The sequence below is a fragment of the Corvus kubaryi genome, unplaced genomic scaffold, assembly GCF_017639235.1.
Source record: "Corvus kubaryi isolate FWS band 111438036 unplaced genomic scaffold, C.kubaryi_AGA036_p1.0 133, whole genome shotgun sequence".
In the NCBI taxonomy this organism is placed as follows: Eukaryota; Metazoa; Chordata; class Aves; order Passeriformes; family Corvidae; genus Corvus; species Corvus kubaryi.
This window is the reverse complement of record NW_024580667.1, coordinates 36396131-36417344: the sequence shown is the minus strand read 5'-3', so window position 1 is coordinate 36417344 and position 21214 is coordinate 36396131. Positions and strand designations below refer to the sequence as shown.

The 21214-nt window shown below is 42.1% G+C and overlaps 2 protein-coding genes across 2 annotated transcripts in view; one reads left to right on the top strand and one right to left on the bottom strand.

Moving 5' to 3' along the window:
- DZIP1 (DAZ interacting zinc finger protein 1) overlaps nt 1-6644 on the bottom strand; it is a 47901-nt gene extending 41257 nt beyond the window's left edge. The window contains exon 1 of the mRNA XM_042043669.1: nt 6633-6644. The gene's annotated coding sequence lies outside the window, so the exon portion shown is untranslated. The remainder of the gene's footprint in view (nt 1-6632) is intronic.
- A 3329-nt stretch (nt 6645-9973) lies between these two features.
- DNAJC3 (DnaJ heat shock protein family (Hsp40) member C3) overlaps nt 9974-21214 on the top strand; it is a 30579-nt gene continuing 19338 nt past the window's right edge. Inside the window, exons 1-4 of the mRNA XM_042043655.1 lie at nt 9974-10154; nt 16058-16168; nt 19137-19261; nt 20283-20357. Coding sequence (XP_041899589.1) covers nt 10073-10154; nt 16058-16168; nt 19137-19261; nt 20283-20357 — 393 coding nt within the window. The 5' untranslated portion in view covers nt 9974-10072. The remainder of the gene's footprint in view (nt 10155-16057; nt 16169-19136; nt 19262-20282; nt 20358-21214) is intronic.

Below are 21214 nucleotides of genomic sequence, written 5' to 3'. Positions count from 1 at the left end.
GCTGGGCCCGTCCCGCGCCGGCCCCGCTGCCCCGAGCCCACGGGTGGCGGCTGCGGAGGGGCCGGCGGCCGGGGAGGCGAGGGCTCCCCCGCTGCTCGCCGAGTCTCGCTCCTTGAAACCTGCCCGGCAGATGTTGGTGCCCAGGCGGGATGTCCTTTGTCTTGGTGCCGTTCCGAGCCTCTCCGACCGAGAAGCAGCCTTTTCTCTTCCTTTTTGTAAAATGCAAGGGAAGTTACAACAAGCTTTGGAAAGGCTGCCTTTGGAAATTCAAGGCACGTTTTGCCACGCAGTCACCGAAGACGACACGTTTAAACCTGTGGAGCAGCGAGCTTTTAGCGGGATGGGGAGTCCCCGCCGGCGCGGGGCGGGCGGCGCGGCAGGGCAGCGGTGCGGTGGGGGCAGGAGCCCGCCTGCTCGCCAAGATGGATGGGAGGTTTGGAGAGTTTCAGGGTCCCGTCTGCTCGCCAAGATGGATGGGAGGTTTGGAGAGTTTCAGGGTCCCGTCTGCCCGCCGAGATGGAGGGGGGCTTGGGGGTCGCAGGAGCCCTCCTGCCTACCGAGCTGGATGGGGAGCTTGAGGGGCTGCAGAGGGTCTCCTGCCTGCCGAGGTGGAGGGGAGCCTGAGGGACTGAGCGTAGTGCTAACTCCAACGGGAGAAGGTGTGGATCTTTCATGAGAGTTTCCTGACGTGTGCAGGAGAACACCATGTTCCAGTACAAGGATAAGGCCGGGAGTACGCTTTCCTGCAGGTATCTTAACTGAATTAATGTCAGGTGAAGTTCTTACTTTCAATGAAAGTATCTGTTGTATCATGCAGGTAGAATCATTCCTACAGCTACAGACCACATCAGATCCTTCTGCTTTTATTCCTCTTCCTTCTAAGGGTTTTGAATTGTGTTTTTTCCGTGATAAATGCTGTGCAGTCTTTGTGGCCACAAAGAAAATTTCAGTTTTTATTTAATATAAATTACGCTGGCAAATTCAGTGATGGAGGTAATCATTAGACATTTGCAACACCTAATCTTAGTTTAGGAATTCCATTTGGCCAGGGATACACCATTGTGTTCTCCAAAGTACACAGACTTACTGAGACACCAATCTACCGTACTGAACCATGAAATTCTGTTGCGACAGTGTACATGTGGGCAGATATGCTGTGAACACCAGCTTTAAGAAGAGAGAATAATTCAGGTGCTTCTGTTTTTGATGCTCCAAGGGTACCTCAGCATACTCCAGTCACTAATGGATGTTCAATCCAGAGGATCAGGCCAGTCTGAAGGAAAACCTGAACATGTGTCAAATGTGGACATCCAGTCCTCAGTACTAGTGGCTTTTGCTTCTGCAGATCTGTGTCTGTTGGGCTACTAAAGCAGGCATTGCCAGAATAAGATGCTTTATGAAGGCTTTAGTGTGGTAAACCTTAATTAAGAGAGGACTTTGAAAACCTGCAGTGACAGTCACGGCCTCTCTGGGTCAGGCCTAGAGGCAAATATGCAATACAAGTTGGCGAGCGCTTTATGTGAATGGTTGGAGCACTCAGAAAGCAAGATGCACAAATGCAGTCCCTTGGGTGCCCAAGAAATTTTATACCCCATGCCCTTAGAATGCCCTAATGGCAGCACCACAGGCTGTTCAGCATGCCTTCCAAGGATCTCTCTTGCTATGAAAGTGGTTTTTATATCAAAGTAAATGCTGCCTGTGTGAGAAAATGCTAGAAATGCTCTTCAGTTGATGAGGGGAGTGGTGTATGAAGTGTGCAGAAACGTGGGTTTTGGTTGCTTATTCTAGTATCTGTGTAATACAAAATACACAAGCAGGCCTTGGATGAGAGCTATAACCAAGATTTCTATGCTGAAGGGGACGTCTCTCACCCTGTAATTCTTTCACTCTTAATTTGTTCCAGAACTTGATTAATCTTTAATTACTAGCTGTAAGTGGTACAGCCTCACTTGGCAAGGGTGAGTATTCTTTAATTCACATTAGTGCCGAGTTCTACCCTTATATACACTGGTGACAAAACTACTCTCCTAAAATAAGTGTGGATTTACTAGGAGAGGACCAAGAGCATTTGCAAGGTATTTGTGAGGCTCATAGAGGGCACCTGCAACTGGAGAACACAAAAATGAGAGTGTTCTGATCGTGGGGTGAAGTACGATGACATCTTGGCAATGGCTATTTGGGAAATGTCCTGGGTAGCAGTGGTGTCAGTGTGGGTCAGCTGCACAGTGCATTGGTCAGGCCAGGACTTAGCATCCACCCGCCCATCCCACCAGCCAGCCAGGAGCAGGGCAGCTGGGGCGGGGGGGCACCAGGGCAAGCCCCAGCCCAAGGCTTGGGCACCTCCTGGGCTCAGGGAGGCTGGGCAGGGCAGGGCTGTGGGAAGCTGGAGACTGACCCTTCTGCAGTGTTGCTGAGGGGCTGACATGGGGTCCTGGGCCCTGGGCACTGCGGGAGACTGGGCAGCGGCAGCCTGGCCTGGCAGTGTCCTCAGAACACTGATGTGGTGCGTTAGGTGAAAAAGTTATTGGTGGATTTTGTAGTATGGAGGAGGACTACACGTGTGCTACAAGATGTTTTAATTTGAGAGAGGGCAGTGGAAAAACTGTCTTGGGAGCTGAGAAACAGACTCTTCAGTAATCTCTCTCCTACAGCGCTCTCAGAGTGACGCATACAAGTAATCATTAACTCTGGTGGAAAGTTGACTTCATCAGAATGGTGCAAGTATAATAATGAGTCTAGCCAGATTGTTAGTTTATTTAATCTTTTCCTTCCTGCCAGTTTCTACCATGGCATATTTTTCAATTTTCAAGCAAGTGGCTGTGTGGTGCTTAGTTGCTGGCTGGGGTTAAACCATGACAAATACCTATAATACTTCTATTTGTTCAAACTTTCCATCATTCACTAAGGAAATGATTTATGTATTTTTGTCACAGGAAAACAAAATATTTAAAAGAAAGGTAGAATGAACCACTCTCCTGACCCTTTTGTGTCACCTCCTTCATTCCAACAAATGCCACCAGCCACAATTAAGCACTTTGAATAGATGCTGCTCCATGTATTTTGATAAGTTTTATTTTCAAGTTCGGGTGCTTCAGATTTTTTTCAAATTAAACCTTTTTTATCTTCAAATAAAATAGTTTCTCTTAAAAATTTCTCTTCTTGTAACAAGTCTAGCTGGATTTTACTGAGATGGCCAGTTCATTTATCTTCCTTTCTTCCAAACTTGGAGGGAATTCAACTTAAACTATAGAGAAATGTCTGCAAAGACACTGAAACCCTTGATACAATTGCAGCAATAGAAAGGTCACGCAACCAAATACTTGGATTTTAAGACTTAGCTACCTCTAGGTGAATTTTTAATGGCATATGTTAGATATTTGTTCTTTTTCTAACAACTACATTGTACTTTTTCACTGACTGGGCTATAATAGTTTTTGTGGGCAAGAAATAAACTCTATGAGAAAGGAAAACAAACCACCATCTCTCAGAACCTAAGTCACAAAGCATGCAAGGGCAATGTTTACTCCACCTTTCCCCCCTCCCCCCCAATATAGTGTCAATTCTGATACTCAGAATTTAAGGGTATGCTTTGGGACTGGGTGTCCTCTCAGGACTTTCAAAGTCCTGCATTCAGCAAAACTCTTATTTCTGAAAACAAGGAAATGAAGTGTTAATCAACATAGCAGCCACTCTGCAGGATCTGCACAAGCTCTGTTGTCTTCCTTAGGTTGTATTTGTCTGCAGATTGCTGTGCTGGGTGGCAAGAAGGATTAGCTGGAACAAACTTGTGAGTTTGAGCAGAGGTAATGTATAGACATAGATGGTCTCTGCTTGGTCTCTGGATATCTGGTTCTAAGAGAGATGCGAGATGCCTCATTTCCTCAGGCTATCGTTGCTGCCCCGGCAAGGTGAATCTGTTGTCTTTTGAACTGTTAGCAGTTAAAGGGTAAATGAAGTCTTTTGATCCTGCAGTTGGGCGTGTAAAAGAGGATGCTGGATGGCATCACAGGCCAGTGGCTTACAGGACTTGTAAAACTCCTCATGAGGGGTGTTCTGTTGCCAGTGGCTTGAATGAATAATGTCTTGAGAGTGGAAACACCCACTTAGGAAGGAAGAGTATGGAGATATCTGCTAGAGCAGGCAGAGGTAAGGCTGCACACATACACGCTCTAAATTCTGGTTAAAGTTCTTGGAAGTGCGAGCTTTGCTTGTTTGGTGTTTTGGCAACATAAAATAAGAACGAACACCTTCAGTGATGGCACAGTACTTTGTCAGTGGTATTTTTCACAGTTTGTAAAATCAGAGACATTCAAGAGAAACAAAACAGCTTGCTGGTATCACAGAGGTTTGAAACTTGGGAGTTGAGCTGAGAAAAATATATGTAATTAATAATAGGTAAACCAAAACTAGCTTCAGGGAAATCAAAACTAATTATGCATAGACTGTATTTCAGAAATGGCTTCAATCAAGAAACAGGAAGAAGCCCTTAATGTTAACATTTTTCATATATTTTCAAAACAAAATCCTCTATTCAGAAAAATAACAGTATCTCAATGTTTGAAGCAAAGTTTTTTTACTTTCAGAGTAGCATTTTAATTGAAATATGTTCTATGCCCTAAAAATAAAATACATGTTTTAATAGGGGCATGTTTTCATAATAAATGAAATCTTTTGCTCCCTTGTCCTAGACAAGGCTGGACCCTCACAATCCTTTTCAAGTTCAATGACAAAGATCAGCTTTTCCAAGTGCAAGTTTAGAGCATGTAAATTAAGTTCTTGTGTTGAACTGTAGGCTGTAGGAGCCTTTTTGTTTCTATTTACTGCAAAGGAACCCAGAAAAAGGGATTTCCCCACAATTCACTCCTGTGAACACCAATCCAAATGTGAAATTCCCAAAAGATGTGGCTAAATAAACAAGAATCCCATGTTAAGCAGATGTACACTACTATTTCATTAAGCTCTGTCACAGCTAAGTTTCTGACAGGGATGTACATAGGTGAGAATAAAAACAAGGTACAAGGACTGAGAGACCTCTTACAAGAAGTAGTCCTGGGAGTGCTACCTTGGTTATCATCCTCTCTTGCCTCTTCCTTTTTTTTCATGCTACATTGTGCATGCAACACAACAGTCTGCTATATTACTTCTTTTCCTGGGTCAAGAAACTTTTGTTAGAGTGGTTTTGAAATTGAGATTATTAATGAAATTGCATCACCAAGCATACCAGAGTCCTCCACAGATATAACTATTTCCACCAAATGTCACCTTATTCAGTTCACTGTCTCTGAAGAAATGAGTAGCTTCAAGAGTCATTCCTTGCTAATTGCCTGCCTCTGATGTTACTATGTATTACCAGCAGTAACTCAGGAAAAATTCCTTGGTTTTTGGTCTTTCGAGCACTTTGAACACTAGTGTAGTCTTTGTCATCCACCCTCTCCCACCAAACTCAAGACTTCTGAAGAAACTTGTTTCTAAAACCAGCCTAATTTTTGTGAATCCCTTTGAAAGCATTTTTACATTTCAGCTATATTGCTTTGCTATTTTTCAAATTCCAAAATACAGAATGATAAAGTATCCTGAGCTGGAAGGATCATTGAAGTCCAATTCCTGGCCCTGCACAGGACAACGCCAAGGGTCACACCCTGTGCCTAAGTGTATTGTTCAAATGCTTCCCCAGTTTAGACTTGGTGATGTGACCTCTTCCCTGGGGAGCCTGTTCCAGTGCCCAACCTGGTTAAAAAGGTTTCTGGGTGAAAAACCTTTTCCTGATAGCCAACCTAAACCTTCCCTGACCCAGCATCATGCCATTCCCTCAGGTCCTGGTCACCACGTTGACGTTTGTTCCTTTGAGTCTTTCTCCTCTTCTGCTTCTGAAATTGCACGAGGGATCATGTGTAGTGGGTTGACCTTTGCTGGATGCCAGGAACCCACTAAAGCCTCTCTATCCCTCCCCTTTGCAAGTGGACAAGGGAGAGAACATACAACAAAGGGTTCATGGGTTGAGATAAGGAATAGGAGAGATCTACTCATCAAGTACTGCCACAGGCAAAACAGACCTGAATTTGAGATGTTAATTGAATTTATTCCTAACAAAAGCAAAGAAGGATAATGAGAACTGAAATAAACTTTAATAAACACCTCTCCCCCATCCCTCCATCCTTCCCACACTCTACCTCCTCCTCCCCCCAGTGGTTCAGGAAGATGAGGAATGGGGGTCATGGTCAGTTCATCACATTGTTTCTGCTGCTGCTCAGGGAGGGGAGTCGCACCCCTGCTCCAGCATGGGGTCGCTCCCACGGGAGGCAGCTCTCCATGAACTTCTCCAATGTGAGTCTTTCCCATGGGCAACAGTATTCCCTGAACTGCTGCAACGTGGACCACTCTTCCACGGGATAGAGTTGTACAGGAACAGCCTGCTCCAGTGTGGGTACCCCATAGGGTCACAAGTTCCACCAGCAAACCTGCTCCAGTGTGGGCTCATTTGTCCACAGGTCTGCAGGCCCCTGCCAGGACCCTGCTCGGACCCTGCTCCAGCACAGGCTCCCCCCGGGGTCACAGCCTCTTCTCAGGCATCCACCTGCTCTGGTGTGGGTCTTTTCCATGCAGGGACACAGCTTCTTCACCATGGTCTGTACCACGGGCTGCAGGGGAATCTCAGCTCTGGCACCTGGAGCACCTCCTGCCCCTTCTTCTGCACTGATCTTGGTGTCTGCAGAGCTGTTCCTCTCACATGTTCTCACTCCACTCTTCTCTGGCTCGATTACATCTGCACAGTAACTTTTTTCCCCCTTCCTTAACATGTTACCACAGAGGTGCTACCACCATTCCTGATTGGCCCAGCCTTGGCCAGTGGCACATCTGTCCTGGAGCCAGCTGGCATTGGGTCTGCCAGACATGGGAGAAGCTTCTGGCAGCTTCTCACAGAAGCCACCCCTGTAGCATCCCTGCTACCAAAACCTGGCCATGCAAACACAATACAATGTGGTAAAGAACTTTTTCTCCCATGTTTATACTTAATATCTAAATAATATCTTTCATGGGTTTTATGGTCTCTTTCAAGAATAACTAATTCTGTGCACATGGTGGCACTAATAGCAGAAAGTGACAGTGATAAATTCTTTCTCTTTGAGCAGATAATTTTGGAGTGGTGGCATTACACATTTATCTTTACATTACTGTGTCAGCTGAAATATTGACCTTGGCTCTGTATTTCAGGGCCAAGGTAAAGGACCAAGAGCTTGTCAAGCATCTACCCAAAAAAATACTTGATGCTTTAATCATATGACTTTAATTTTGCTTTCAGGAATTTGATACTTGAACTTTTGTACTTGGTATTTCAGTATGAAATACTGAGTTTTCTTTAGCTTGTTTGCTCCTCATCTTGTTTCTAAGGGACCATTAAGTGTATCATCATCCTTGGCATTATTTTCAGTTATGTTATGGGGTTGAAGGTGTAAATTCCCCTTTCATACTCATTTTATCAGGCTTTGGTCTAATACTTTTTTCTTCAGGTAAATCAAAGGAATTAATTTACGGTAACAGTGATTGTCTTCTCAGTTCAGTTTTAGGTGTTCATATTTTGTCTTGTCCACAGTAAATAGAGTTACCACATTGTTTCTTACGCTGAAATCTTTAGAATGTTATCAATTACTAATTCCACATCTATAATTTCTTATATTATTTCAAGTTCTTATTTCTGAAGGTCTTCTGCAGGTAAAATTTCTTGGTGATACCTTGGAAGCATCATGTTCCAAATGAAATGCTCAAGAGGAATAACCTACTTTTCTTTTTTTTCAGTTTGTTCTTTCAAGAAAGCTTGTAAATTACACCAGCTAGGGTTAAAACATAATTTGACCATGCCTGCAGAATGAAAGAAGAAATTTCTATGGTTGTCAAATCAGAATTCAAGCCTCAAATATTTTATTTCCTCAGCAGAGAAGGCAGGTTACAACCATCCCTCCCCCCACCAGGTTCGAGAAAAAAAAAAAAAAAGAATTTTCCTCGGAGGAAAGTGAAAGAGATAAAACTATTTAACAAATACACAGGAAAAAGATACTGATGCTAAATAGTGAAACCTTTCACTGTAGAGAGAAAACCTGGGAAAATTTCAGAGTCCTTCCGTAGTCTCTCTCTCCCCCTCCTTGGAGCTGGGACGGGGTGGTGGGCCCACCTTCAGGGCCAAGGCCTCGGTGGAAATTCCTCCCGATGTATTCTGATGTTGAAACAGTCCAGCAGAGAAAAAGGGAAAAAACAAAGTCCCAGGAAAACAAAAGTTCAACTATCAGTCTCTCTCTGGAGAAAAAGAAAGCCAAACACTGGCTGGAAAGCAAACTGCTTCCTCCCACTCCAGCCGCTGCAGAAGCAGACAGGTTTTATCTCTGTGTCCTTGGAACATGAAAACAAACTGCAAACCGCTTTGAAAAAGTACACTTTTCTCTCTCCCCTTTCAGGCTCAGTTTAAAGGCATAGAAAGGCACAAAATTAATTTCTGGGCATAGAGCAGCGATATGGGATACAACATCATAAAGTGACCCCAAGAGAGTCCCTAATATAAATTATTTATCCAAAAATGAAACAATTTGAAATAATTTGAAGCAATGAACAACTGGGCACATACGGGATTAGATTTACTGTGGTAGCTGAGAACATCGTAATTTCATTATGAAAAAAGAGGAAGACAAATCCCCCAAAAATATTTGTTAGATTGCATGCTGTCCTACATGGTCTTTCAGTTTAAAAAGCCACAGTCATAGAATAGCCTGGGTTGGAAAGGATCTTAAATACCATCTAGTTCCAACACCCCTGCCATGGGCAGAGACATGTTCTACCAGACCAGGTTGCACAGAGCCCCATCAAGCTTGGCCATGAACTCTGTCAGGGATGAGGCATCCACAACATCTCTGGAAAACCTGTTTTAGTGTCTCGTCACCCTCACAGTAGAGAATTTTTTCTTAATATCTAATATAAGCCTACTCTCTTTCAGTTTAAAGCCACTTGAGGGTGGCCACAATGTGCCACTGCTGGACTCAAGAGACCATGAACTGTCACCAATCCCTTCCATTACAAAGAGCACAGGGACTTGTGGTCCTTTTGCATCAAGCAGAGCATCACCAGCTAGGCAGGGGAGGTGATTGTCCTGCTCTGCTCTGCAGTGGTGTGGCCTCACCTTGAATGCTATGTGTAGTTTTGAGTGCAACAACATAAGAAAGACATTAAGCTATTAGAGGGTGTCCAAAGAAGGGCCATGAGGATGAAGGGCCTTGAGGGGAAGCCATACGAGGAGCAGCTGAGGTCACTTGGTCTGTTCAGCCTGGAGGAGACTGAGGGGAGACATCATTGCAGTCTACAACTTCCTCATGAGGGGAACAGGAGGGGCAAACACTGATTTCTTCTCTGTCTCATGACCAGTGCCAGGACCCGAGGGAATGGCCTGAAGTTGTGTCAGGGGAGGTTCGGGTTGGATATTAGGAAAAAGGTTCTTCACTGAGAGGGTGGTTGGGCACTGGAACAGGCTCCCCAGGAAAGTGGTCACAGCACCAGCCTGACAAGAGTTCAAGAAGCCTTTGGACAGCGCTCTGAGGCACATGGTGTGACTCCTGGGGATGCCCTGTGCAGGGCCAGGAGTTAGACTCAATGATCCTGATGGATCCTTCCTAGCTAAGGAAATTCTGTGCTTCTGTGATAAGGCAAGACTATTTCCCAGTCCGATTTTCATCCTCCGTAATTCTCTGGGCAAATTGTTAACCATTTCTGACTCTCGGGGTGTCAAGATGAGCAGAGCGGGAGTGGGCAAAGAGACATGAGATGAAATGTACGTGGAGACAGGCACACGCCGAGTGTGCCCTTTCAGCGGGCGGCCCGGGGCGGGGCGCCGCCATCTCTGAAGAAGGCCCGCGCCGCCATGTTTAGTGAGGGCACCGGGCTCACGTCCGGCGCCAGGCGGGGGCGGGCGCGCGCGGCGCGGCCAATCAGCGTCGCCCACGACCCTCCCCGGAGGAGCTGGAGCTGCCGGTCGGTTGGGTCGGGCCCGGAGCCGCCACTGTCGGGACGGGGGGCGGCGGCGGAGGAGGAGGAGATGGTGTCCCCCGCTGCCTCTGCCGGGCGCCTGGGCTCCGCGCTGCCCTTCCTGCTCGTGCTCCTCGACCTACAGTACCAGGGTGAGCCGGGTCGGGGTCCTTGTGGGAGTGCGTTGAGAGGGGGGCTGTGCCGCTCCCGTCCGCGGCCCACGGGGGTTGGGCCCGCGGCCGTGGTGGGTGGGAGCCCTCCCTCCGTCCCTCCTGCCGGGCTCTCGATCGGGGCTGCGCGGTGTCTGCCATGGCGGCGGGACACATTCACTCCCCCCCCGCCTCCCCCAGCCCGTGTCGTCTTGAGGCGGGGGAATATTTCGGGAAAGGGTGTGAGGAGGGAGGTACGGCGCTGCCACCTCATCACGCGGGGCGAAGGGTGCGTAACGAGGGCACCGCCGCTGCCGGTGACCTGTTGGGGTTTATCGGAGTTCCCGGGGGTGCGGTGGCTCGCTGTGTGTGCGCTTCGCGCTGCCCGGCCTGCTCGCGGGCGGGCTGAGGCTGCCGCCAGCGGCTGTGAGGCCTCGGGTGCCGTGGTGTCCTCGAGTGCAGCTGTGTGACAGCATCGGCCGTTCTGTGCTAGCCGTGCATTTCTCACTCCGGTGTGGATTTTGTGTCGTTCCTAAGTTGAAAGGCTTTTCCAGTGGCCTTTCTCAGCCGCAGCCAGTATTAGTACTGCACTTAGAGATTCGCTGAGGCTTTTGATGCTTGCGTTGAATTTGTTCCGTTTTTGTTTTGTTGCTATAGTTTCTGTTCTTTTTTTTTTTTTTCCTCTCACCATTAGTATTTGAAGTTTAGCTTATCTGCGCTTTGTGCAGCTTGTTTACTTTCACAGTACCGTGTCAGCAACACCTGTGTAACCAGACTTTTATTCACAGGCTTCTGTTAAATTTCTAACTCTGTTATACAATGCTGGTTACAGTCAGGGTTTCACCTGAGGGACGTTCTTCACTTCCACGTCCTTCAGTTCCACTTCCATCTGGTGGCAGATGGAAGTGGAACTGAAGCTGTCAATAGTCAGAAAAAGTCTGTGGGCTTAAGTAAGATAGAGGTTAGCCTTAAAAATTCAGTTGATATACTAAATTAAAGAATAGTTCAGCTGGCCAGGTGGCAACAGGAACATACTGTGGCAAAGACAACTCTGCATTAGACCATGTACTGTGGTGTCAGATTGCCTTTTTTTTTTTTTTTTAATATGCATTCTGGTAATGTTAGAAGACAAATAACTTGTGTCAGAGTATACTGTTGGGTTTTTTCCCCTGTGAGATTGTGGTAGTGGTGCTCCTGCTGAGGGTTCTTTGTTTAGCGTTGCCAGCCTATTTCAAGTATGTGGTTTAATGGCTATTTGGGCTTACCACATTTCCTAATTTGGGGGACATTTTCTGAACTTCAGCTAATAAAGATGTAGAGTACAGTAATAGAATGAGAAGTGGTAGTACTGGATCTTATTTACTGAATTTACTAACCTCTTAGTTCATGAGTTAATTTTTCAGAATGTGTAGTTAGAGAAGTTTTTGGGGGATGTATGTTATTTAAGTATCTAGATTTTATTCTTCCCCATGGATATTACTGGTCTTTGAGCTCAAAGGTGTTCATAGTCACATTTAAATTCGTATCTTGATGTCTTGATAATAGAAGTCTGCCTTGTGTCATCTGATTCACAAATATGTGAAAGAGTTATTCTGTATTAACTTTTGTATCTTACGGTTGATGTCAGTGAATGCTATTTATATCTGGCTGGTAAATACACTCAGTAAAAACGTTTTTGATTCCTTCTCTTCACCCCAGTTTGTGATGAATTTGGCACAGATCCTCTCTTGGGAAGATTAATTCTTCATTGCTGTTTATCCACACTAATCACAACAAAAAGAGGTGACTGAGGAGGAATAAAGGAGAGTTCATTTTCCTCCTCATAGTAGAAGAAAGGAAATGTAATATGGGGAAGAATAAATGGGCTCTGAGTACACAGTGCTAAGTTAGTTACTGTCAGACCACAAGCATTAAGTGTTTCTTTTCCTCCCCCCACCTTTTGTTTTCACCCTAAGTCTGGCAGCTTTTTTTGTTTGTTTGTTTGTTTGTTTTTTTTCTTGGCCCCAAATAGCAAAGGCTACTTGAGGGCGGGGCTTTTTTTGTCTGCCAGTCTTTACTGTATTTACCAACTTCCTTTGCAAAGGGAGGGAGCAAACACTTGACGGGTGGAAGTTACACATGGCTCAACTGGATACTCTGAGGCTCCTTGTAAACCTCAGAACTGTTGCTTCTGAAACTGTCGTTGCTTGCCCACGTCTTACTTAGTTCAGTGTAGTTCTTGAAAATCACGTTTGCAAATATACCCAAAGTAAAAACCAAACCTGTTTAAAAATAACAGTGAACTTATGATTCAGGGTCATTCTGATAAAAAAATGTTGCAAAAGTAGGATCTCCCACTTGGCTGACAAGATAAGGCAATCATTAAGCTCCTCTATGGGAGGGGGAAAAAAAAGGTTGAGATGAATGTCATTAAGATTAGTGACATGCATGCTGCTTCTTTGTCGTTGAAACAACTGGTTTTGGTACACAGTGGGAACTAACTGTTTATTTTCATAGTCTTGTTACTCGGCTTGGGAACAAGATTTAGAAAAAATAGGTGAAAATTCTATGGGGGGGGAAAACAGGAGCATGTAGGCAAATGTAACATCTTGAAACTGTTCTCAGGTTGCAGGGCTTTCTTGAGTTTTTTTCAGTGTGGATGGGACCGATTATACAAGGATAGTTGAAGTCTGTAGACTTAGGTGCCTATGTATTAGCCCCAATTATTCTAGTAAAACAAAAATCCTACTAGGAAGTTAGAATTTATTTGAAGTGAGTGTATTTAACTGGAAAAACAGGCTAGCTGCACCTGCTTATCTTCCCTGTTCCTTCTGTTGTCCTTTGCGCTGTCAGGGCTAGTACCAATTATCAGGGAATAATTTGGGGGTTTGTGTTTGTTTGGTTTTTTGGTGTGGGTTTGGTTTTTGTTTGGTTTTTTTTTTTTTGACTCATAGTCTCTTGCCCCAGTGCAAGGACTACAGGCTCTGAATTTATCCAGAATATTTGACTTAATTTGACAGCTGGGGCTTGTGTGTGTGGTTGTTTGAGGCCCAAGGTGAATGCTTAACAATTAGGCAGTCTTTAAAAATGATATTCAAATTAATATGCATGGAAGTTTTAAAAAATAAATGGTATGGTTGCATATCTCTTGTGTAAATTTAGTTTCTTGGTGGAGCATGCAGAGTTTCTTCAGCTGGGCCCTTGGTATGCAGCTCACCAATGTGTATCTGTTGGAAGGAGCTCTGTGGGGTGTTTGGTGTTTTTTTTGCTCCTGCTGAACTTTAGTTCTTAGGTTCATTCCCAGACCAAAGAGTGCGTAGATACCCAAATAGGTTGCAGAGAATTTGAGTCCTTGGACTCCTGTGCTTATGTTACCAGGTTTTGGATGTCTACTGTGGGCTGCTTAATTTAGAGCAATTGTTTGCCTACAGCCAGAAAATGAATGAGCAATACATTTCTGTGAATAAACGGCCCAACTATCAGGTCAGTGCAGAGTGTTCCTGAGTAGTTATGGTAAATGTCGCTTTTCATCATGGTTAGGCTGATGATGCAGGCTGTTTTTGGAGATTCATGCATCAATTTATGATGTTCAGCAACTTGCAGAGCCAAGATATAATGTATGGTTTAAAGTATGTCAGGTATAATTAGTCTTACTCTACAGGGAATCTACAGTACTTCACAATTTGCTTTGTTTATCCGTGTTGCTCCTGCTGTTATTATTTATTTGCTATCAGTGGGCACCTTTCTCATTTCCTTTATTAATTGTCTTCATTATTTTCAAGGAAAAAGATGGCTCTTCCACCTAAAATATTATGTAACTGTAAAACTGTACTGAACATAATGTGTTTGAAAGACACCAAATTATGTAGGTACATCTTACTGTGGAAAAATGTATTCTTGGAGCTATCCTGATGTGACTGAATGTAAAACAAGGATGCTTGAGACTGTGGAAATTGAATGTCATATTTGGGTAGATGGAAAGCTCATGAAAGAGTAATTTACAGTCCACTTCGAAGATAAAGCTCCAAACTGACAAGTTTTGAAAGATTTCAGCTATTTGTGTGTGGGGAAACACAGGAGGGATGAAACTTAAAGGTTTTTGGTTGGTATTAGGTCATGTTAAATGCTTCGGTCTGTTCATGGTTCGTTACCTGCTTTACTGCTAGCATCCTTCCAAAGCAAGGGAAATTTGTGGTGAGGTTTTTTCCAGTTCTGAGTCTTTTCATTGTGTTTCCGATGCTTGCTTGTTATGTAAAAGGACACTGGAATACTTGATGATCAAAGCTTTAAGCTAGCGAAGCAAAATGGGCAAGGAAGAATGTCCTTTTCTGCTGCAAATTGGACATTCACATAAAATGGGAATACATTTTTTACATACCTAGAATTTACTTTAAAATGTATTGTTTAGTAAGATCCTCAAATAATAATTATTCATCATGTAGACAATTTTAACTCCATCTATTTAAACAAAAAATATTCACTGGAAATTTGGGGCTCCATGAAGTAATTTCTATTAATTAAAAAAAATTAATTTTCTATCATTGTTCTAAAACAAATAATTGAGTTGAAGGCCTTGAATCCAGCTTGCTGAATTATTATCATTCTTTTAGCAGATAGAACTTTCTCTAGTGTATACAGAGGGGATTTTGTTCATTTTAGTTTAGACAGCTCAAGGATTTTCTTATAATGTGGAATTAAAAGAATTATGAGCTGTATAATGGAGTAGAAAAGAAAAATTAAGATTCCAGGTGTTGAGAGCTCTTGGGTCTAAAATCATGATTTGGTGATAAGAAATTACTGTTCTTTCATTACAAATACACTGTTGTTTAGCAACCTTTCAGTGTGAGAAGTTTGGATATACTTTCCCCTCAATCACTTGTACTGTAACATTTTTATTTGGATTTTAAGAAACAACTTCAAAGTGCTGCTGCATTTTTGTATTTAAAATGAATTCAAATACCTATCTGAATTAGCTCAGTGCAAAACCTGGGTGAAATAAGTTATAAATCATTGTGTTTTAATGTTGTAATGTGCTTATTCAGGATTTCAGTATATTACCTTGCTTAAATTTAGGTATAAGGTATCCTCTTAATAAATGAAAATTTTTCTAGTGTGAAAGTTTTTTAATAGTCATAAGCTGGCGGGTAATTTGTAGTCAAATTCTGCCCTGATCTGAAGACTGCTGGAAGCAGGGCAAATGAAAAAGCTCTTGCTGAGTTGATGTATGTACAGCATGTACTTGAACTCGACTGCTCATTTCTTCTCAACAATAGTCTTTCCCTGTTGGTTGAGCAGCAGCAGTTTATTACCTTTAAACTCAAACTGGCACTTCAAAGACTTAAAACTTAAGTATGTTTTTCATGCTACTGGTTAAAGGGAGAAGGTGTGAGAATTTTAATTGTTTGTCAAAACTTGCTATCTTGAAGAAGTTTGCCCTGGAAACTATGAAGATGAGACAAAAGTGCAGTAGATGAGAAGCCAATCTCTAAGTAGCTGAACAGTTCTCAGTTAAGTATTAAGTTACCATCAGGGTCATGAACTTTTAACTTAAAGCCTTTGTGCATTTGCTGCATGTGTATGTTATGAGTGCTTTTCCAGATTCTTCTGAAATTGAAAGTCAGAGTATGTTACTGAATGTGTAGATGTGTATTTGGTGCCTTGTCACAAGGGGGTGCAAAACAATGTTTTGTGTACTCTGACACATCCTAATTGGGACGTGCTATGAGGTTATTAGGCCTGAAGGGTGCTTTACAGAATCTCAGAATCCATTAGGTTGGAAAAGACCTCTGAGATTACATAAGGTGCAGGAAGATGCAACTTCTGCCTCTGTCAATAATGGTTTGTTACATGTATTGTGTTATCACTGTATGTGTTTGGTATAATCAAACTGGTCATTCAAAACCTTGATCTTTTTGTTTTTCTTTAAGGAGCTGAGTGTGGAATAAATGCGGAAGTAGAAAAACAACTTGAAATGGGAAAGAAATTATTGGCTGCTGGACAGCTGGCGGATGCTTTGTCTCACTTTCATGCAGCTATAGGTGCGTATCTCAGGGAGGTGACTCTTGTACTGAAATACCTTTGGGTGGGTTTTTCCCACTGTTTGCTTCATTGAATATCCTGCTTTCTTGCAAGTTGCATTCCATGAGTCACAGAAGTTGGGGTATCTATACAGCAGTTTGGACAGAAGCCAACAGAGATGCAGTAGAATATTTATGCTTAGGTTTTGATAGAAGAAAACTGTTAAATTAACTACATGATAAATAAACATGTTGTTCTGGAAGCTAGCTGTATGAAAGGAATTATAATTGGCTCTGATAGTATTTGATGGGATATTTCCCTGTCTGTCTAATCCCATCAAGATCAGGTTTCATCTTTATGATGTTTTTCAAAGTGTGTCTTTGAAAGGCTGACTTTATCCATGCTTTGTCCTATCCAGTGCTGTAAAAAATCCAATGTTTAAAATAGTTGCTCTCTCTCTTCTTTTTTCTTAACTGAATCTTGTAGTGGGTGATATCTCAGTGAAACTGATGCTGCAAGTTTGAGATACTGAGTTGGTAGTAGAGAGCAAAATTGTCCTTCTCTTGTACTCAACTAGTGAGTTCATTCTTGTTTGGTGTTCTGCATTTTCAACAAACTACAAAGTTAAATGTTTGCTTTTAAGAATTTTAAAGGAACTTTACTGATTAAAAACCTTTAATTGAAGCATAGACAGCACCAGTAAAGAGCAGTGTCCATTAACACTACAGTTTTTTAATTTCGTGGTGTGTTTTTTTAAGTTGTTGGACTTTTTTATAATGTGTACAAGTGCATTTTTTTCTCTGTGAAAATAACATTACTGAGATGTTATACGTTCATAAGTCGTACTTTTTTTATTTATGCCTTGGTTTAATAGTGAGATGTAAATGAAACATTGGTTGTTTGAGTTATTAACATTTTCTTTGCATTCTCCAAGACAACTTCCCTTATATAAAGGGAGTGGAGGAGGCAGTGTCGGTTTTTTTTCTGTCATGGAAGCTCCTTGTTCCACCTAGATGCAGTCTGTTACTCCTTTGGTTTGTGTGTTGCTGCCAAAGCATTTCTGTGGGATCTGTGCAGAGTTAGCGCTACAGTGTGATTTTCTCCTTTATTATTGGTTGGCAAACTTGAACTTGGATTTGATGAGGAGACCAGTTCAGTCTCTGGCTGTGCAGTTCCTGGTGATGGTGCAGAGGCAGCAGTGGTGTGAGCTGGGATGACAGTGGGTACCTGCATGGGTGAAACCCTCTGCCTTGCCAGCTGTGCTGGAGCAGGTTGTAGAGCTATAGTGTGACCACCTCAGTTGTGACCTTTATGGGATTCTTGGTTGGATGCTGATTTTAGCCTGATTGCCTCATTTTCATCAGACTACTTCTTCTTCTTTGTATTTTGCCTTTTTGAAAAGATTTTAAGCATGATTTGCCAACTGTGCTTGTGAGGAGGTAAGAGTTCTTTTCTGTCTGTACTGCATTGTTGTAGATTGTGAGGTAGATAGAGCTTTCTGTCTTGCCTCAGCCAGTCTATTTTTGTTTTTTCTGCAAACATCTAAAATAGATGAAAGTTACTGTCCATATTCTCTCTCTTCAGTTAAATTTTCAACTCTTTCTTCGATCCCAGCAGCTGCCTTCTGTCTGCATAAGTGTCAATTGCTATTCATTACTGTTTCTGGAGTGCTGAGGCAAAACTATCTGTCAGATTATCATCTGGTGCTGGAATGGGCTTTCTGTGTTAGCTCTTTCCTACATTTCATCCTTTGTGTATTAATAAAGTTCCTTAATTTCAGCTGTCGATTTGTACCTAGCCTCCACATTTAGGACTCAATGCTCTTTTTTTTTAAGGGTAGTAACATTTGAGTTTATTTGATGTTTGCAATGCTGACATAAAAGGAGGGATACAGCGTGGGAGTTCCTATTAAATTTCAGCTCTGGAGATTAGCATTGTCAAGACATACAGGCCAAGACATTGTAGAGGAAGAGTGCAGATAGCTTTTTCAGTGAGAACTGAACTAGTGTTTTGGTAATGGAGGTGGCCGGCTATGAAACTTGGTTACTGGTCATAAGATTTTTGGTAGTGCTATTTCTTCCATTTGTTTTGAAGTTCAACTTTAGCCTCAGATGATGTGAGGAAGAAAAATACTTCTGTTCCTCAGATATGGATGTTCTTGTATGCAAATTCTGGATTATTATGTTTTTAATAGCATAGTAAAAGTTTCCTGTCTTCCAGCATAGGGTTGTTTTGGTGGTTTAAGTTACTTTTCCTTGAGAGCCATAGTAACTGTCACCTGTTTTTGTGAAATAGTGCATAAAGAAGAATGTTAAGAAAATTATTCTTTGTTTCAGAGACTGATGTTTGCCTCCTGTATAGGCATATGTGTATGTGCTAGCTTGGAGAGTGTTAAAATCTCTGGATCTTGGAATTCTGATCAGCAGACAACATGAAATGGGTGGGCCCTGAAGTTAGCCTTCAGGTTTTGATTGTGTGTGTGCATTTGTCTGCTGGTGAGAGGGAATGTTGGTGCCCACTAGTTGCTGCTATTTCAATGAATGATACCGAGAGTTTGTGTCTGTGTTGACGTTGGACTAACTAACATATTAGTAATTTTGGGAATATTTGCATTATCCTATATGGTGATCAGTGCCTGGGCTGGAAAATGATGAATTAACATGCTTTCAAATGTAGGCCTGCAGCTGGAGGTAAAGCATTAGTATGTAGTGGCTATTCTGTATAAAGCTGAAGAACATGTACATATTTGACCTTCACTCTTAATTATTTGGCATTTACAGTATTTCTGTAATCTTTATTGTTATATAATTAAACTGCATAGAAAATACTGCTTGCGTAATGTTGCAAATTTTATGTCTTATTAATGTATACCATTGTTTCCAGTGGCATAAAAGTCAGATAATATATTTTTAGTCATTAGAGTTCCACTGTACCAGAAATTTCAGTAGCTTTGAGATAGTGTTCTGATTACTGTTTGTTCATTTGCAGAGGGGGACTCTGATAACTACATTGCTTATTACAGAAGAGCCACAGTGTACTTAGCCATGGGCAAATCTAAAGCAGCAATTCGCGATTTAAGTAAAGTGGTTGAGTTAAAGCAGGACTTCACATCAGTAAGTATTACTGGAATTGAAGATCGTTCACATGTAAAGAAAAAACTGCTTTAAAGAAGGTTTGGGGTTTTTTTCAGACTTGGCTCAACAGTAATAGAGAATACATCATCCCTCAGAGGGCTTTGAAGAGGATAAAATAATAGCAGTGGTGTACCTGCCTTAATTTGCAGCTATGCTGAGTACAGTCTAGACAGTTATTTGAACAACTGATAGTTTTACTAAGTTCATGGGTTTATACTAAACACTTTTCTTCTCTCACTTGTGGTTATTCTGTTGTTCACCAAGGCTGTGCCATTTGAGGCAGGGAGAAGAGAGCACACAGATGCCTCTGGGTTTTTTTCTGTCTTAATCAGCATTAGATTTGAGGTATCTCTTCTCCACAGGAACTGTCCCAATCTCACAGAATTCCTGTGTGATTGTTGCAAGTTCTGACTGGCTTACCTTTTCTTGTTTCTATGTACTGTATGTGGAGACTGCCTCACTAGTTGGAAAGTGATGCTGGAATCCTCTCCAACTGATTCACCTCCCTTTCTTGTGGGTCGTGGCGTGTATAGTTCACAATAAAGGAGCAAATGTTAAATTCACTGTTATATGAAAATATTATTATTATAAATCAAAGTCTTCTAAATCATTAATTTGTCTTTTTACATAGCTCCTATTATTCTGAGAGTTTAATGAAATAATTAAATATGGGAATCGTTTAGTGTTTATTATTTCTGCTATTTACTTAATCTGTAAGCAGTTATAATCAGGAAAGTGGTGTAAAGTCAACATTCACTTCGATTTGTGAAACTTTTCAAATGAGTTCTTTCCATAAAAACTGTCTGCTTTTTGTCCCTCAGTTCTGGTGCAGAGCAATTCTTTACCATTAAAGAGGTGTTACAAGAACATTATTAAATCAAAAAGACAACAAATGGGTGTCATGATCTCTGTTTCAGCTTGTTAGCTATACTAAAATGAAACTTGTGTTCATACTTTGCTCAATTCCCATTTGTAAATAAAAAGTTATGTTTCATTTCAGGCAAGATTACAGAGAGGACACTTACTGCTTAAGCAAGGAAAATTTGATGAAGCAGAGGATGACTTTAAAAATGTGGTAAGTTGGAGACCAGTGTTGAACAACATCATTACTTTTAAGTTTGGGTTCTGAGCCAAGGTCACAGCTCAGTTTTGATGCTCTATAGAGTATATGGTATCTAGGCCTGAGTTTGTCTTTCCTGTTCTTTGCAAGTGTAGTAGCTGAGCAACCTTGTGTGAATAAATGACCAGTTAAGTTGCAGTATAGTGATGCAGATGAAATGAGGTGTTGCCTGAAACTATGTAGCACTTTGGAAAGTTTTCTTTGTGTGTGCCTGACACTTGATGATCTCTGCTTGCTGACAGCTGTACTAGGGAGCAACCTGCATTTAGAAATAAGTGACATGGGACTCAAGTATGTAGTTGAACTCTGGTTTACATCACTATGTTGATGTCTCCCTGGGAAATCACTAGGGGCATCATGGATCAAGCTTTGCAGGTTCCTGTCTCTTTTTACCAGTTGCAAAATAATTGTTGGCTCTTAATTTAGCCACTGAGCAGTTAAATCAGTATGTTACAGTGGCATCCCTCTGTCTGTCTTCTAATCTGTAGAGTTCTCAATCTTCATGAATGTCTTGACAGTACTTTCTTTCCATGATCAGGAATCGTGCAGTTTCCATATACACCTAGTTGGATATTACCCACCTAAAACTTACTTGGGCAGTTTTTAGTTTTGATGGATATTTTGTGCATTTCAGCCCTATGCTGCAAAAGTAAACTGATCTAACCCCAGAAAAAAAACCCTCAGAAATGTGAATCTTGGTTTCCTCTCTATTGCACAAAATTAATGTAAATATGAATATAAATAAGATTCATTCTTCATTCTTGCTTGCTCTTCAAGAGTTGCTAGTTTGAACAGCTGGTGTGTCCCTTAAG